Source organism: Nyctibius grandis, chromosome 6 (genome assembly GCF_013368605.1).
Source record: "Nyctibius grandis isolate bNycGra1 chromosome 6, bNycGra1.pri, whole genome shotgun sequence".
Classification (NCBI taxonomy): domain Eukaryota; kingdom Metazoa; phylum Chordata; class Aves; order Nyctibiiformes; family Nyctibiidae; genus Nyctibius; species Nyctibius grandis.
Window position 1 is genome coordinate 14,213,044 of NC_090663.1, and position 13,215 is coordinate 14,226,258.

At 42.6% G+C, this 13,215-nt stretch overlaps 1 protein-coding gene across 3 annotated transcripts in view; it reads left to right on the forward strand.

Annotated features, from left to right (window-relative positions):
* EVC2 (EvC ciliary complex subunit 2) overlaps window positions 1-13,215 on the forward strand; it is an 85,720-nt gene that overhangs the window by 56,201 nt on the left and 16,304 nt on the right. For 2 of the 3 annotated variants that reach the window (XM_068403218.1, XM_068403219.1), the window contains exon 16: window positions 1,119-1,241. In XM_068403218.1, coding sequence (XP_068259319.1) covers window positions 1,119-1,241 — 123 coding nt within the window. The remainder of the gene's footprint in view (window positions 1-1,118; window positions 1,242-13,215) is intronic. The other variant, XM_068403220.1, reaches the window with a different exon arrangement.

Sequence of the window (13,215 nt, forward strand, 5' to 3'; positions counted from 1 at the left end):
AAGCCCCTACACATTACTAAATTTAACACTAAATCAAGGAAAGATTTAGATGGTTTCTGTAGAGGAATGTCCTACACTGTCTTGTCCATTTAGAAAAGTAAAGTTCCTGAATTAGCTGGTCTGTCTTGGCAAGAATTTGGGCTTAATTTCTGTTTCGTCTTTCCAAAAGAATTGGGCATATACAGAGGGTTGGGTTTTGTTCCCCCCCCACCCTGACCCCGATGTAAATATGTAGAAGATGAGGCATATTCACTCAAAGTTAAAGGGACATTCCCAACAAGAGGTCTATCTGTTGAATCTAGCACTTTTTTAAAGAACTATGTGAACAGTGTTTAATTCCTTCAGTAAATGTAAAACCTGTGTAATCATAAATTATTTTCAGTTCTTAAATAGAAGGGGGAAAAAAGTGTTTCCTGTACAAATTGTATCTGATGCCATCATAAAAAGGAGGACTTTCCCTTGCTTTGTTTTGGTGTAGTTACTTTTGAACATGTGAACTAATTTGGGTTAAGTGTACTAGAAGTTAGCCTGGTTCAAAACCTTAATAACTTCTAAAGTACAAAAGAAGGGAAATGACTTTGCAAAGCCCTATAGCTGAACAGATGTTGTCATTTCCCCAAGAGTACATTATACTTAGTTGATATTCATGTAAAGAAATATAAAGGTCAAGAATAATTTGATTACATGGAACGGTGCCCCTTAATACTATCATGGTTCATTTGTGATTCATATACTGTGTCTTGAAAACAATGTAGTTCTTAAATTAATATTCTTTGTTCATTTTTAACCATGCTGAGACAACGTATCAGTTAAAATATTCTCTTATTATCACTGCTAAAGCTTGTTTAAAATCAGATTTATGTGCTAGCAGTTTTCATGGAAAGCATGAATATATAGTTCTACTTGAAAGAAATTAAAACTTTGTCTGAATGTCTGAAAGGAATCTTCTGAATGAATAGGCAGCACCTTAATTTCAGAAATATTTTGTTAGTGAAAGTCGTCCTTGCTAAGTGTTTCATTAATTGGTGGATCTGCTAATAATAGCAAGTAATAATCTTAATGTTAGCATCCTCATATACCTCTTACAAATAAAGTATTTTGTGCTCATCTTCTTACAGCAGCATTCTAAAATTAAAAAAACAGGATCCAGGAATAGAAATAAGATAGATATTCTGAAGAAATCTTTACAGGACAAAATTTTCATTTATGAAGACTCAGTAAAAGATGAAAATTTGAATAAGGTAAGTGCAAACTTTTTCTGTACCGAGGTCAAAACTAGATCTTTAGTAATTAAAGAATGGTGGCTTTGAATGATGGTCTTCTATCAATGTGAATAAGAACCAGATTAAAAAAGGCATAATGTATAGTTGCATGATGCATCTCTCTACTCTTGCCTGTGTTTGTCAAGATGTTGTATTTCAAGCTTAATAGTTTTGGCTTTGTTTTAATTTTTGCACTTTAGTTACAGAACTGTTTTTATGTCTCACCCTTTTTTCTTCCAGTGGTTCTGGGGCTTGGTGTATGCATGATTGCAAGACTCCCCTAGATCCCGTGGTTTTCTTAGTAAGGCTTTCAACACATGGAAGGTGCTTCACTGCATATTTCAGTTGAGCAAGGTTTAGTTCTTGGACCTCTCGTAACTCTACTGAAAACCCGGAAATGGGTTCTTAGATCCAAAGACTTCTTAGGTAGGGGCTGAGTTTATTTGTACAGAGCGTGTTGAAAGGGAGCCTTGATTCTGGTGGTTATCTTCTAAAAGGCTCACAGCCCCAGTCTAAAGTTAATCCTTAAGGAGTGAGTGAGGCCAATGCCAATATGGGATTTTGGAGGCTTTTTCCTTCTCTGCGAGCAGATGTTCCATGAGGTCTTGTTCATGTTCTTTAACCTTTCTCTCCTTCTCTTTCCACTTGTAAAATATGGATAATACTACTTTTATATATCAAAGGAATATTAAAATGATAACTGTGTTGACATAGGTGCACGGGTGTAAGAACTATACAGAACGAACAAGTGCCGTTGGTAGATAAAAAAATAGTTTCACACATGATTGGCTGCAGATAGTAAAAACAGAAGTTTATCTAGTTGAGCACCCAGTCTTTGAAAGTGAGAGCAGATGCTTGGACAAGAATGCAACAAGTGGGCTAGTGTGTTCTGGCACTCTTAAATAGTTTAATAACTCTCATCCAAGAATGCCCCTAATCCTTTACTGGAGGCATTTATACTTTTTACTTCAATACCTAGTGCCCTGACCTCCAAAATTTAGAGATTTTTTTTTTTGTACTGTTACTTGAAAGTACAACAGAGTATGGGCTCAGCTCTTAGGTTACAAAAAGTACTGAATACTTGTTTAGTGTGAATATTGACTTATGTTTTTGTTAGAATCTTGTTTTAAAATTGGTAAGTCAGCTTCTCTAAGCCTCATTGTTTCAGTTTTATGTGCACCAGCTGGCATACCTGTTGTTGTTCTAATTCTGTGATTCTGTGATTCTGTGATTCTGTAATTGTATGGCTGAACATTCACAGAATCACACAGAATCACAGAATGTTAGGGATTGGAAGGGACCTCGAAAGATCATCTAGTCCAATCCCCCTGCCGGAGCAGGATTGCCTAGACCATATCACACAGGAACGCGTCCAGGTGGGTTTTGAATGTCTCCAGAGAAGGAGACTCCACAACCTCTCTGGGCAGCCTGTTCCAGTGTTCAGTTACCCTCACTGTAAAGAAGTTTTTCCTCATATTTATGTGGAACCTCCTGTGTTCCAGCTTGCACCCATTGCCCCTTGTCCTGTCAAGGGATGTCACTGAGAAGAGCCTGGCTCCATCCTCATGACACTTGCCCTTTACATATTTATAAACATTAATGAGGTCACCCCTCAGTCTCCTCTTCTCCAAGCTAAAGAGACCCAGCTCCCTCAGCCTCTCCTCATAAGGGAGATGTTCCACTCCCTTAATCATCTTCGTGGCTCTGCGCTGGACTCTCTCTAGCAGTTCCCTGTCCTTCTTGAACTGAGGGGCCCAGAACTGGACACAATATTCCAGATGCGGCCTCACCAGGGCAGAGTAGAGGGGGAGGAGAACCTCTCTTGACCTGCTGACCACACCCCTTCTAATACACCCCAGGATGCCATTTGCCTTCTTGGCCACAAGGGCACACTGCTGGCTCATGGTCATCCTGCTGTCCACTAGGACCCCCAGGTCCCTTTCCCCTACACTGCTCTCCAACAGGTCTGTCCCCAACTTGTACTGGTACATGGGGTTATTCTTGCCCAGATGCAGGACTCTACACTTGCCCTTGTTATATTTCATTAAATTTCTCCCCGCCCAACTCTCCAGCCTGTCCAGGTCTCTCTGAATGGCTGCACAGCCTTCCGGCACGTCAGCCACTCCTCCCAGTTTTGTGTCATCAGCGAACTTGCTGACAGCGCACTCTAATCCCTCATCCAAGTCATTAATGAATATATTGAATAGAACTGGTCCCAGTACCGACCCTTGAGGGACTCCGCTAGACACAGGCCTCCAACTGGACTCTGTCCCATTGACCACCACTCTCTGGCTTCTTTCCTTCAGCCAGTTCACAATCCACCTCACTACCCGATCATCCAGACCACACTTCCTCAGTTTAGCTGCGAGGATGCTGTGGGAGACCGTGTCAAACGCTTTACTGAAATCGAGATAGACCACATCCACAGCTTTACCATCATCTATCCACCGGGTTACATCCTCATAAAAGGCTATCAAGTTGGTTGAGCATGACTTCCCCTTGGTGAATCCATGCTGAATGCCCCTAATGATCCCCCTATCCTTGATGTGCCTGGAGACAACATCAAGAACAAGTTGTTCCATCACCTTTCCGGGGATGGAGGTGAGGCTGACCGGTCTATAGTTACCCGGGTCCTCCTTCTTGCCCTTTTTGAAGACTGGAGTGACATTCGCTTTTCTCCAGTCCTCAGGCACCTCTCCCGTTGCCCACGACTTAGCAAAGATGATGGAGAGTGGCCTAGCAATGACTTCCGCCAGCTCCCTCAGCACGCGCGGGTGCATCCCATCAGGGCCCATGGATTTATGGACATCCAGGTTGCTTAATTGGTCCCTGACCCAGCCCTCATCTACCAAGACAGATTCCTCCTCTATCCTGACTTCTTCTGGGGCCTCAGGGGTCCGGGGCTCCTCAGGACAGCCTCCAACAGTATAGACAGAGGCAAAGAAGGCATTCAGTAACTCCGCCTTCTTTTTATCCTCTGTCTCCAGGGCCCCCACCTCATTCATCAGTGGGCCTACATTGCCTCTAGTGTTGGCTTTACCTGCAATGTATTTGAAGAAGCCCTTTCTGTTGTCCTTGACCTCTCTTGCAAGGTTTAATTCCAAGGAGGCCTTAGCTTTCCTAGTTGCCTCCCTACATCCTCTGACAACAGCCTTATATTCCTCCCAAGTGGCCAGCCCCTCCTTCCACGATCTGTACACCCTCTTCTTCCACTTGAGTTTGCCCAGCAGTTCCCTGTTTAACCATGCAGGTCTCCTGGTACCCTTCCTTGACTTCCTACTTGTTGAGATGCTCTGATCTTGAGCTCGGAAGAAGCAGTCCTTGAATGCTAACCAACTGTCTTGGGCCCCCTTACCTTCTAGTACCCTGACCCATGGGATTTCCCCTAGCAATTGCTTGAAAAGGCCAAAGTTGGCCCTCCTGAAGTCCAGGGTTGTGATTCTGCTAGCTATTCTGTTCCTGCCACATGAGATCCTGAACTCTACCATCTCATGGTCACTACAACCAAGGCTGCCCTCAACCTTCACCTCTTCAACCAGACCCTCCTTGTTAGTGAGGATAAGATCCAGCAGCGCTCCTCTCCTAGTTGGCTCATCCACCATTTGCATCAGAAAGTTATCATCAATGCACTGGAGGAACCTCCTGGACTGAGGATGGCTGGCTGAGTAGGCCTCCCAGCAAATATCAGGGTAGTTGAAATCCCCCACGACAACCAGGCCCTGTAATTGCGAGACTGCTCTCAGCTGCCTGTAGAAGGCCTCATCACCCTCCTCATCCTGATCCGGTGGCCTGTAATAGACACCCACAACAGTATCACCCCTGCCAGCCTGCCCCTTAATTCGCACCCACAAACTCTCAACTCGCTCCTGATCCGCCCCTGGACAGAACTCAATACATTCTAGCTGCTCACTCACATAAAGAGCAACTCCACCACCTCTCCTTAGTGGCCTGTCTTTCCTGAACAAGACATAGCCATCCATGACCACATTCCAGTCATGCGAGGCGTCCCACCAAGTCTCTGTAATTGCCACTAGATCATAGCCCCCCGACCGAACACGGATTTCCAGCTCCTCCTGTTTATTCCCCATGCTGCGTGCATTGGTGTACAGGCATTTCAGGGAGCGAGCTGAGCACACCGATTTCACCCCAGGGGGATGGGAGGCCTCCTGGTCTGCCTCAACACTAGAGCGTTGCCCCAGTGGTGCAAGCCCAGCTACTACCCCATCCCCCTTCGAATCTAGTTTAAAGCTCTCCGAATGAGCCCTGCTAACTTTTTGTAACATTAGTTACAAAAAGTCAAATGCTTTGGGCTTTTCCCAATAAGAAAGCTAAACTATTGTTAAGGAAAATCATTAGTTCTCACATTATCGTTAGGAGACAGAAGTATTTTAATAAACCTTATGCTGATCATAGAAATAGAGTTTCTTTCTTTTACCTGTTGCAGTCTGTTACCTCGTTCCTCATTTAGAATCTTACACTTCTAAATTTTGCGTTAATGTGAACACTTTTATCATCTGACTCAAAATTAAGCATGTGAAGTTACACAGCTGATTCAAGGCAAGGAAGAAGCACAGTGGAGCAGTACAGCTCTGCTGTATTTCTCCTGCCTTTACTGTTGCTGTTCTCCTGGAGACTTCATACTATGTCCTGGCTTCTGTCTTACTACAGGATGGCTGTAAAATGGTTTCCAGCTAATGCTTATGAAAGCAACAGTGGGATGTGTTTTATAATACTGTAAAACAGGCATGACAGAGAAGAACAACTCCTAGACAGGAGGTAGTGAGCTGGAAGGCCACAGCAGTTTGAAGCCTAGTCTAGGAGTGCCTGAGAGTATCATTGACCATGCTGTGAAAATCTTCAAAAGCAGACTCTTATCTACTACTTCTGTGTTGCATGGCTGTTTTGAACTGTCTTGTGCATGAGGAAGTAGCTGTTCCATTCTGAAATAGCAGTTAACTAGCTCTGAAGAAATACAGTAATAAAAATACTGACATTCTTTAGTTTTTTTTCCTGCTGGGCTTAAAAACCTCAGTAATAAGACTTGCGTGAGAAGTGTCTTTGGGGTTGCAGGTAATCAAGTATGTTTTCAGATTATTCCCTTGATTTGTAGTATTTAGGACCGAGGCAACACTAGTTAGCAATTCATCTGAACTAATATGGAATTTAGAAGTCAGTGCTTTCAGGCAGTGGACTAATCATAGTGCATTTCATAGAATCATAGAATCATAGAATGTTAGGGGTTGGAAGGGACGTCTGGAGATCATCGAGTCCAATCCCCCTGCCAGAGCAGGACCAATCTAGGGCAGGTTACCCAGGAACACATCCAGATGGGTCTTGAAAGTCTCCAGAGAAGGAGACTCCACAACCTCTCTGGGGAGCTTGTTCCAGTGCTCTGTAACCCTTACAGTAAAGAAGTTCTTCCTCATGTTGAGGTTGAACTGCCTGTGCTCTAGCTTGCATCCATTGCCCCTTGTCCTATCGCAGGGCACAAGTGAAAAGAGGTTGCACCTTTCCTCTTGACACCCAGCCCTCATATATTTATACACATTAATCAGATCCCCTCTCAGTCTTCTGTTCTCCAAGCTAAAGAGACCCAGCTCCCTCAGCCTTTCCTCATAAGGCAGATGTTCCACTCCCTTAATCATCTTCGTAGCCCTCCGTTGGACTCTCTCCAGTAGATCTCTGTCCCTCTTGAACTGGGGAGCCCAGAACTGAACACAATACTCCAGGTGAGGTCTCACCAGGGTAGAGTAGAGGAGGAGGAGGACCTCCCTCGATCTGCTGGACACACTCTTCTTAATGCACCCCAGGATACCATTGGCCTTCTTGGCCACAAGGGCACATTGCTGTCCCATGGATAACTTGTCCACCAGGACTCCAAGGTCGTTCTCCATGGAGCTGCTCTCTAGCAGATCGCCTCCTAGCCTGTACTGGTGTATTCTATTACTCCTTCCCAGGTGCAGGACTCTGCACTTATTCTTGTTGAACCTCATTAGGTTCCTCTTTGCCCAGCTCTCCGGTCTGTCCAAATCACGCTGAATGGCTGCACAGCCTTCAGGTGTATCAGCCAAACATCCCAGCTTCGTATCGTCAGCAAACTTGCTGAGAAGACACTCTGTCTCTTCATCAAGGTCATTGATGATGATGTTGAACAGGACTGGACCCAGCACTGATCCTTGGGGGACTCCACTAGTTACAGGTCTCCAGCTGGACTTGGCACCATTGATTACCACTCTTTGGGCTCTGTTGTGTAGCCAGTTCTTAATCCATCTCACTGTCTGTTCTTCTACCTCACACTTCCTGAGTTTGCTCATGAGGATGTCATGGGAAACTGTGTCAAACGCCTTGCTAAGGTCAAGGTAGACTACATCCACTGGTCTCCCTGCATCTACTCATTCAGTCATGACATCATAGAATGCTATCAGGTTAGTCAGGCATGATTCCCCCTTGGTAAATCCATGCTGACTACTCCTGATAACCTTCTTCTCTTCCATGTGCTTAGAGATGACCTCCAGAATGAGCAGCTCCATCATTTTTCCAGGGATGGAGGTGAGGCTGACTGGTCTGTAGTTTGCTGGATCTTCCTTCTCGCCTTTTTTGAAGAGTGGAGTGACATTGGCTTTCCTCCAGTCCTCAGGCACCTCTCCTGTTTGCCACGATCTTGCGAAAATGATGGAGAGCAGTAGAGCAACAACATCAGCCAGTTCTCTCAACACTCTTGGGTGCGTCTCATTGGAGCCCATGGACTTGTGTGTATTCAATTTCCGTAACTGATCTCTAACCCAGTCTTCACTGACTAGTGGAGAGTCTTCCGTCGTCCAGGCTTCCTCTCCTACATCCAGGGTCTGAAGATCACAAGGGCTGGTCTTAGGATTAAAGACAAGCAAAGAATCACAGAATCACAGAATGTTAGGGATTGGAAGGGACCTCGAAAGATCATCTAGTCCAGTCCCCCTGCCGGAGCAGGATTACCTAGACCATATCACACAGGAATGCGTCCAGGCGGGTTTTGAATGTCTCCAGAGAAGGAGACTCCACAACCTCTCTGGGCAGCCTGTTCCAGTGTTCGGTCACCCTCACCATAAAGAAGTTTTTCCTCATATTTATGTGGAACCTCCTGTGTTCCAGCTTGCACCCATTGCCCCTTGTCCTGTCAAGGGATGTCACTGAGAAGAGCCTGGCTCCATCCTCATGACACTTGCCCTTTACATATTTATAAACATTAATGAGGTCACCCCTCAGTCTCTTCTCCAAGCTAAAGAGACCCAGCTCCCTCAGCCTTTCCTCATAAGGCAGATGTTCCACTCCCTTAATCATCTTCGTGGCTCTGCGCTGGACTCTCTCTAGCAGTTCCCTGTCCTTCTTGAACTGAGGGGCCCAGAACTGGACACAATATTCCAGATGTGGCCTCACCAGGGCAGAGTAGAGGGGGAGGAGAACCTCTCTTGACCTGCTGACCACACCCCTTCTAATACACCCCAGGATGCCATTTGCCTTCTTGGCCACAAGGGCACACTGCTGGCTCATGGTCATCCTGCTGTCCACTAGGACCCCCAGGTCCCTTTCCCCTACACTGCTCTCCAACAGGTCTGTCCCCAACTTGTACTGGTACATGGGGTTATTCTTGCCCAGATGCAGGACTCTACACTTGCCCTTGTTATATTTCATTAAATTTCTCCAAGAAGGTATTCAGCAACTCTGCCTGCTCTGCATCCTCGGTTATCAGGGCTGCCGCCTCATTCAGCAGACGGCCCACACTTTCCCTGTTCTTCCTTTTGCTAGTGATATATTTGAAGAAGCCCTTTTTGTTCTCTTTTACTTCCTTTGCCAGTTTAAGTTCTAAGAGGGCTTTGGCCTTCCTTGTTGCCTTCCTACACATCCTGACAACTTCCATATAGTTCTCCCAAGTGACAAGACCCTTCTTTCACGAACTGTAAATTTATTTGTTCCACGAGATTTCCTTCAGAAGCTCCTTGCTCATCCACGCAGGTCTCATAGCACGTCTACCCGATTTTTTACTCAAGGAAACGCACCTATCTTGGGCTTGGAGGAAGTGGTATTTAAAAATTGACCAACTTTCTTGGGCTCCTTTGCCCTCCAGAGTCTTAGCCCATGGGATTCCTGCAAGTAGATCTTTGAAGAGTACAAAGTTGGCCCTGCAGAAGTCCAGGGTTGTAATCCTACTTATTGTCCTACTTCTACCTTGTAAAATACTAAACTCCACCATGTCGTGATCTCTGTCGCCAAGGCTTTACAGCATTGGCAAATTTTTGTGTAGTTTGGATGTTTCAGGTGGAATCAGCAGCAAATGTTGAGACCTACAGGAGCTGATTTGTCATAACCAAAGTAGTTTGACACTAATAATATTATGTCAAATAGTACAATGTCAAGCAGTATTTTTAGTCTCCTATTTGGTACGATAAAAGGCTTCAAGAATGGCCAGGGATATTAGTTTATAACTAGCTTATAATATAGTTTTTGATCAATGTTTGTTCCAGCTTCTACTGAAATCACCTTCTATGTTACACTGAAGTCAGGTCTACTTGTAAGCTTTGATTTTCATGAATGTATTTCTGTTTGCAGAGCTGTGGTTTCAGAGCTGACAAGAGGCAGGAATAAACGCAGGTGGCTAGGGGAAGATAGTAGTACCAGTTGAGTAACACAACATTTTGTTTGGTTAAGAGCAGTTAATTTACTGTATAGTGTTGAATAGATGCTGAATGATAAAGCTAAACATCATACCCATGTATTTGGATGTACTTAACGTGTGGCTTTGTACTTAGTACTATGCAAATAGTATCTAGATTTCCAGTTTGGACCATAAATCTTACGATTCATGGAATATACTGAACATATCAGATAAACCTGTTATTTGAAGTGGTTGACAAAAGTGTGTTTCTGTCATCAATGTCATCTCTTTTGCCTTTGAATCCAGCTGCAATTAAAATATACGTTCTTGTATCTCCTTATAAGTGAACTTGAGGTGTCAAACTGCATTTCCATCCTTATTCATTATTCATTTTAATGGGTTCAAACTTACACCAAAGGTGATCACTCATTTACTCATTCATCTATTCATTATTCATTCATCCATCCCCAGATTTCATGTATGTATAATTCATTTAAAATCATTGTGTCTGAAACTGAGCCTCCTGTGAAGATGCAAATTTTAAATTCAGTTGTTTTCACACACCTGTCAAAACATTTCTGTGTAATTTTTTTATCTGCATTTTTAAAGGTTTATAGCACATTCTGTTCCTAAACCACAAAGGCAGCCTTCAGATATTACTTAACAATTTTTTGTCATACAAACCAAATCATACCTCAAGCATATGTTTTCCCCTATTTTGAGAGACTGTAAAAAAGTTTGTGTATTCTGGCAGACAGTATCTTAGACATGTAAATAAAAGCTGGAAGAAAAGAAGGGCGAGCTCCTCAGTGTGTCTGTGTTGTCATAACTCATTCAAGCTAGTAGTGTAATAATTTCTATTAGTTAAAAAGCTGCCCTAATAGGTTGAATAGGAAGCATCACATAGACTCTAAATTGTAGAATCATAGAATTGTTTTGGTTGGAAAGGACCTTTAAGATCATCGAGTCCAACCATTAACCTAACACTGACAAGTCGACAACTAAACAATGTCCGAGCACCACATCTACACATCTTTTAAATACTTTCATGGATGGTGACTCCACCACTTCCCTGGGCAGCCTGTTCCAATGCTCAATAACCCTTTCCGTGAAGAAATTTTTTGTAATATCCAATCTAAACCTCCCCTGGTGCAATTTGAGGCTGTTTCCTCTCATCCTATCACTTGTTACCTGGGAGAAGAGACTTAACACCCTCCTCGCTACAACCTCCTTTCAGGTAGTTGTAGACAGTGATAAGGTCTCCCCTGAGCCGCCTGTTCTCCAGACTAAACTACCCCAGTTCCCTCAGCTGCTCCTCATAAGACTTGTTCTCCAGACCCTTCACCAGCTTTGTTGCCCTTCTTTGGACTCTAAGCATTAGTCCTTTTAAAAATGGACCTATTTACTTTTAGTCAGGTAGGTCAGCTTGATTTTTTTTCCCCCATTTCTTGAATAGGTGCTATTGTAATGAAAATCATAATATAAATCATGTAGTCTCCTGCGACAAAACCATTGGTTGTTCTCATCCATCTTCATTTTCCTGTTTTTGAGTAAACTCAAAACTCAACGTTGCCGAAGTTTTGAAAGGTGACTTGTGGCATTAACTGTCCAACCTGGTTCAGTTCTAACATTAATTGCCCCTTAAAGTGATGTCTGCTGTAGGGATGCATCTCCCTGAACACCTTGCTAGATAGCAGCTGTTGTTAGTGAAGAATTAAGAATTAAGTGGCTAGCTGAACTGGATATAAATTCCTTGCCTTCCTCTAAAAGCTGTTTCTTCTGGTATTTGTTAACCTGTCTGTTTTACTGTTAAAACAGGACTCACTTCCATTCCATCCTGTCTTTAAGAATCATCTGAGTGCAACAACTTTCACCACCGAAAAGAGGAGTGAGGGCAAGTCAATGGAAACTTAATAACTGAGACCTTAAAAAATTAGACAGTCAGACCATACATCTCTGAAAACTGCTAATTGTCTTTGAGAACATTGTCTTGTGTCACAGTGATCAGTAGTATAACAATTAATTCAACGTGCCTTTCAAAACAAAAATTTGAGTCTTATTTGAGAAATTAGTCTTGTGCACAGACTTTTGAAGAGAGATTTAATTTTTTAAATTATTTTTGTTTTAAATATTTGCCTTGTCACTGAGGGGTAGAATAGTCTTTCTTCCAGGCTTTAGTCTTATGTCACTGGCTCATAAGAGTATCTTGAAATAACACTTTGAATTTTGAAAATAAATTTGCTTTGACAGGATAAATAAAACAACCAAACAAACAAACCCGCCAAAACCCTGAGTTCGGGTGGGATTGACTGTCTTGTGCAATCTATATCAAAGTCGTGACTTGTATAATGTTCTGCAGGAGTTTTTATCTTTGATTTCTGATCATAGCTGTTAGAGTACAGCATACACTTTTGAATGCCTGTGAACTGCTGGACTGTGAGCTTAAATGGGAGATGCTAAACTTACTTGCTTTTCAGTAAAAAGCATTCTACAGAAGACAAAAGGCCTGAAATTCACTTTAATAGGTTTCTTGCCTGTCTGCAAAGAATGTAGAAGAGAGATATAAAAAACTATTATCATTATTATTATTATTATTATTGCATTTTTTCCTACTGAAACAAAAAACAAGCAATGGATATTTCTGGACCTATCCTAAGGTAAATGTAATCTTTTTTTGAACAAATACTGGAATACAGCTCAACTCTTTTTCCATAAACTCCTGATTTTGGCCATCTCTTTTGCTTTTCACTGGAGATGTCTGCCTCCTGTGTTCAAAAATAACAGCTTAGCTTTTAGCCTTTTGGTTTCCCTATTTTCAGTGTGATCCATGAGTTGAATTCTCCTCCTAACTCAAATATCCCATATATTTATTTGTAACCCATATCCTTACTTATTATTACAGTGTGACACTGTAGTGTCACACATCTACATTATTCAAGATCGATTTGTTAGATTAACAGTACTCTTGAGAGACAATGTCTGTCTTTTAAGCTGGAGATTTGTTAAAGATATCAAGAAAATTAATCTTGCCTCTACTTTGTGTCTGTAGGATGATTTCTTACTCTTGTCTTGTAATTGGCCTAATTCACGTTAGTAGGAAATATTTGCTGAAGGTAACCTTCCATCTCTTGCATTCAAAAACATTCCAGATGATGTAATAGAGACTTTGGAGAATATCACATGAGTGTGAATGGGAATATCACAAGCGTATATGGTTCCAAATCACATTTTAAATTTAGCTCTCTCTACTGGATAATAGAATTTGGATGATACACAGTCACTTTCAGCAAGTCCCTGCTAAATAAAATTTCCAGAGAAAATTCA